At 48.4% G+C, this 5,065-nt stretch overlaps 1 protein-coding gene across 1 annotated transcript; it reads left to right on the top strand.

The window, feature by feature from the left end:
* Window positions 1–2,818: 2,818 nt before the first annotated feature.
* Window positions 2,819–4,476, top strand: LOC141984884 (myb/SANT-like DNA-binding domain-containing protein 7). The gene is made up of 2 exons (XM_074948376.1): window positions 2,819–3,617; window positions 4,197–4,476. Exons 1-2 carry the CDS (start codon window positions 3,035–3,037, stop codon window positions 4,280–4,282), a joined length of 669 nt encoding a protein of 222 aa, XP_074804477.1. The 5' UTR covers window positions 2,819–3,034; the 3' UTR covers window positions 4,283–4,476.
* Window positions 4,477–5,065: the final 589 nt, after the last annotated feature.

The following is a 5,065-nucleotide window of genomic DNA, read 5'->3' as shown; positions in this document are numbered from 1 at the left end:
AAAGCCTTTTAATAACAGAGAGAAACAATGTGACATTATGTTGGGGAAACACCACCAACAGGGTTCATAACACAACTCATGAGCAAAAAAACCCACCTCAAGCAAATTGGGCTGTGTCCTTTCCCTTTGGTTCTTGAGTCCAGCAACCCAAAGTCACCAAAGTCCAACAACCCAAAAGTCTCTGTCCCTGATCAGTGCAGCACCAGAGTTCAAAAGTTGATGTGCAGTTTTACCTCCCAACCTGGGTGGAGATGGGGAGGTTAAGGGGCACCTTATGTGGTTCAAAGCTGATTGCCCCATCTGTTCATGGGGCTCCGCTCCACCAGCCGTCCCACAAATCGCTCCGCTCTGCCAGCCGCCCCCATGACCCGCTCCAGCCGTCCCACAAACTGCTCCACTCCACCAGCCGCTCTGCTCTGCCAGCTGTCCCACGAGCTGCTTTGCTCTGCAAGCCGTCCCACGAGCTGCTCCACTCCATCAGCCGCTCTGCTCTGCCAGCTGTCCCACGAGCCGCTCTGCTCTGCCAGCCGTCCCATGACTGCTCTGCAATATATCTTCACGCCCCCCCCACTACTTAGCACAACACTCAGCAATTTCAGCTCTTAGTAAATTTAGCTCTTTTATGATTTCAGCTTGTAGTAGGGGAGCTTCAGTTCTGATACCCCATTAATCCAAAGTGAATTCAGCTCAGCAGCCGGTAACTAGATTCCTAATAGAATCAAAATTAGCTCTGATATTCCTCAATGAAGAGAGGAGACAATGCAATTAGCATATAAGGCCCATACCACCAAGTATTAATACCTATTCTCAGCCTCTCTCTCAATTCACTGAGTTTTGGAACCCATGTCCCTTGCCTAGCGAGTGGTACTTAGGTGATGGCGAGTCCCTCCATCATAACAAAAGGCCAAGTACAGTTCCACTGTCCTTGATTCACATAATCAGAATAATAACAATTTATTCTTCCTGCCCCAATAACAGAGAAACTGGGGATCCCACAGCAGCCAAAGTGACCATTTGGGCAGCTATGGGCTCATGCTAGACAGGGTGGGTTTGCCTATGCAAATGAGATCAGCCCCTGAAGTCTTTTCCACAACTTGCCACAACTCACCACCAGATGTCAGGGTGGAGCTCATCCTGACTCTGCTTACACAGGCAAGGCTCTGTGGTGTCAGAGCTGGGAAGGGGGACACTAAGGAAGGAAAGTGGAATCATTGCTTGCTGGAAGTTCACCTCAATAACATCAAATTGTTTGCACCTTTGGACTTCAGGTATTGTTGCTCTCTGTTCATGCGAGAAGGACCAGGGAAGTAAGCAGGTGAAGGAATAAGCCCTCTAACAGCTATGCTCATTTTGGGTAGGCCTTTTACAATACATGGTTGTGTCGAAGGGGTTTGTACTTGTTTCCATTACCCTGAAGAGGAGTACATCTTTCCAAAATTTGTGAAATGCTGCACTAATAAACACCCCCCAAGTGTGAGGAATGTCCCATACTTAAAAGATGGAGAAGCTGAGGCATAGTGACTTGCACACAGTCACAATGGGAATCTGTGGCAGAATTTGGATTAGAACCCAGCTGTCCCGACTCTTATTCCTGTTTCTTAACTACAGAATTATTCTTCCTTCCGAGGAATGTGGCAGGAGACTCAGTTGGAGAAGTAGTTAGGTGGTCTCTTGAGGGAGTTTTCCTGTAGGCCTTGGAGTGGAGAGCTGAATCCGAACAGTGGGACTGGAGCAGGTAAAGGGATTGCTTCAGTAAAGGTGGTTTGACATGCAGATGAGATCAATCACGCAGAGGGATGCAGAAAGGCTGCAGGACAGCACACCAAGTAATGAAGAATGTCATCTAATGAGGGGACAAAAAAGAGGAGAAGCAGGCCAGGGAAAGCTGCTGCTGGAATGAGTCAGAAGCCCCTTCTTTGCAGAGATCAGTTTCTTGCTGTTCTCCGTGCACCATTTTATCCACCTTTGCTTGCATTATTTTGCCAACAATCATAAGGTGGTGGTGTTGATCCACTTTGGAATGAAATTTAATGAGAGACGATTGCTCTACTGAAAATGGATTCCTAGATTTATTCTGATAATTTAAATTAGAGTTGAACAAAGAGAGAGAAGTGAGGAAGGGAACAACTAAATGTGTTAGAAAGGGGTATAGATGGGTAACTGAGCAAAGCAAGGCCAATCATATCAGACAGTGATACAATAAAATGTAACAAATTACACTCCCATTGAGCATCAGATCAATGCAAGTTACACTGCTATGTGGCCTATACACAGTATTGACACCACAGTTATAGCTTACATCACCACTGCACTTAGCCCTGTGTAAGTTTACTTGGAATTAATTACAAACTGCTTAACAAGGCAGTAGGGCTACCTTAGCTGTGTCTATACATTTGCAAACAGGATGTGCTGACACATTTCAAAGGTGCAAATTAAGGAGGCATGCTGAAAGCCTGGTCCTTTGCAAGTGGGGTTACGTTTATTGTGGATGATACTCTCCAACATTGTTCTGCTCACTTACCAGTATTACTATTTTTATCCCTCCTGAATCATAGAATTATAGAATATTAGGGTTGGAAGAGACCTCAGGAGGTCATCTACTCCAATTCCCTGCTCAAAGCAGGACCAATCCCCAACCTCATCAGATTTCTTTTGACCCAATCCTCCAATTTGTCTAGGCCCTGGTCTACACTAGGACTTTAGGTCGAATTTAGCAGCATTAAATCGATGTAAACCTGCACCCGTCCACACGATGAAGCCCTTTATTTCGACTTAAAGGGCTCTTAAAATCGATTTCCTTACTCCACCCCTGACAAGCGGATTAGCGCTTAAATCGGCCTTGCTGGGTCGAATTTGGGGTACTGTGGACACAATTCGACGGTATTGGCCTCCGGGAGCTATCCCAGAGTGCTCCATTTTGACCGCTCTGGACAGCACTCTCAACTCAGATGCACTGGCCAGGTAGACAGGAAAAGAACCGCGAACTTTTGAATCTCATTTCCTGTTTGGCCAGCGTGGCAAGCTGCAGGTGACCATGCAGAGCTCATCAGCAGAGGTGACCATGATGGAGTCTCAGAATCGCAAAAGAGCTCCAGCATGGACCGAACGGGAGGTACGGGATCTGATCGCTGTATGGGGAGAGGAATCCGTGCTATCAGAACTCCGTTCCAGTTTTCGAAATGCCAAAACCTTTGTCAAGATCTCCCAGGGCATGAAGGACAGAGGCCATAACAGGGACCCGAAGCAGTGCCGCGTGAAACTGAAGGAGCTGAGGCAAGCCTACCAGAAAACCAGAGAGGCGAACGGCCGCTCCGGGTCAGAGCCCCAAACATGCCGCTTCTATGATGAGCTGCATGCCATTTTAGGGGGTTCAGCCACCACTACCCCAGCCGTGTTGTTTGACTCCTTCAATGGAGATGGAGGCAATACGGAAGCAGGTTTTGGGGACGAAGAAGATGAAGATGATGACGAGGTTGTAGATAGCTCACAGCAAGCAAGCGGAGAAACCGGTTTTCCCGACAGCCAGGAACTGTTTCTCACCCTGGACCTGGAACCAGTACCCCCTGAACCCACCCAAGGCTGCCTCCTGGACCCAGCAGGCGGAGAAGGGACCTCCGGTGAGTGTACCTTTTAAAATACTATACATGGTTTAAAAGCAAGCATGTGAAAGGATTACTTTGCCCTGGCATTCGCGGCTCTCCTGGATATACTCCCAAAGCCTTTGCAAAAGGTTTCTGGGGACGGCAGACTTATTGCGTCCTTCATGGTAGGACACTTTACCACTCCAGGCCAGTAACACGTACTCGGGAATCATTGTACAACAAAGCATTGCAGTGTATGTTTGCTGGCGTTCAAGCAACATCCGTTCGTGTGTTATCCTCAGGAGAGTGAGATATAATCCATGGTCACCTGGTTGAAATAGGGTGCTTTTCTTCAGGGGACACTCAGAGGAGCCCATTCCTGCTGGGCTGTTTGCCTGCGGCTGAACAGAAATGTTCCCCGCTGTTAGCCACAGGGAGGGGGGAGGGTTGAGAGGGTAGCCACGCGGTGGGGGGAGGCAAAATGCGACCTTGTAACGACAGCACATGTGCTATGTATGTAATGTTAACAGCAAGGTTTACCCTGAAAGAGTGTAGCCAGTGTTTTATAAAATGTGTCTTTTTAAATACCGCTGTCCCTTTTCTTTTCTCCACCAGCTGCATGTGTTTCAATGATCACAGGATCTTCTCCTTCCCAGAGGCTAGTGAAGATTAGAAAGAAAAAAAAAACGCACTCGAGATGAAATGTTCTCCAAGCTCATGCTGTCCTCCCACACTGACAGAGCACAGACGAATGCGTGGAGGCAAATAATGTCAGACTGCAGGAAAGCACAAAATGACCAGGAGGAGAGGTGGCGGGCTGAAGAGAGTAAGTGGCGGGCTGAAGAGAGGGCTGAAGCTCGAATGTGGCGACAGCGTGATGAGAGGAGGCAGGATTCAATGCTCAGGCTGCTGGAGGACCAAACCAGTATGCTCCAGTGTATGGTTGAGCTGCAGCAAAGGCAGCTGGAGCACAGACTGCCACTACAGCCCCTGTGTAACCAACCGCCCTCCTCCCCAAGTTCCATAGCCTCCACACCCAGACGCCCAAGAACGCGGTGGGGGGGCCACTGGCCAACCAGCCACTCCACCACAGAGGATTGCCCCAAAAAAAGAAGGCTGCCATTCAATAAATTTAAAAGTTGTAAACTTTTAAAGTGCTGTGTGGCATTTTCCTTCCCTCCTCCACCACCCCTCCTGGGCTACCTTGGTAGTCATCCCCCTATTTGTGTGATGAATGAATAAAGAATGCATGAATGTGAAGCAACAATGACTTTATTGCCTCTGCAAGAGGTGATCAAAGGGAGGAGGGGAGGGTGGTTAGCTTACAAGGAAGTAGAGTGAACCAAGGGGCGGGGGGTTTCATCAAGGAGAAACAAACAGAACTTTCACACCGTAGCCTGGCCAGTCATGAAACTGGTTTTCAAAGCCTCTCTGATGCGTACCGCACCCTCCTGTGCTCTTCTAACCGCCCTGGTGTCTGGCTG

This window comes from Natator depressus, chromosome 1 (assembly GCF_965152275.1).
Source record: "Natator depressus isolate rNatDep1 chromosome 1, rNatDep2.hap1, whole genome shotgun sequence".
In the NCBI taxonomy this organism is placed as follows: domain Eukaryota; kingdom Metazoa; phylum Chordata; order Testudines; family Cheloniidae; genus Natator; species Natator depressus.
This window is presented reverse-complemented; position numbering and strand designations above follow the sequence as displayed.

Excerpts from the sequence above, each read along its gene's own strand:
- LOC141984884 (XM_074948376.1), top strand. The coding sequence starts at position 3,035 with ATGCAGAGCTCATCAGCAGAGGTGACCATGATGGAGTCTCAGAATCGC. Across the intron at positions 3,618-4,196 it reads AGGCGGAGAAGGGACCTCCG|CTGCATGTGTTTCAATGATC; the intron begins GTGAGTGTACCT and ends TTTCTCCACCAG.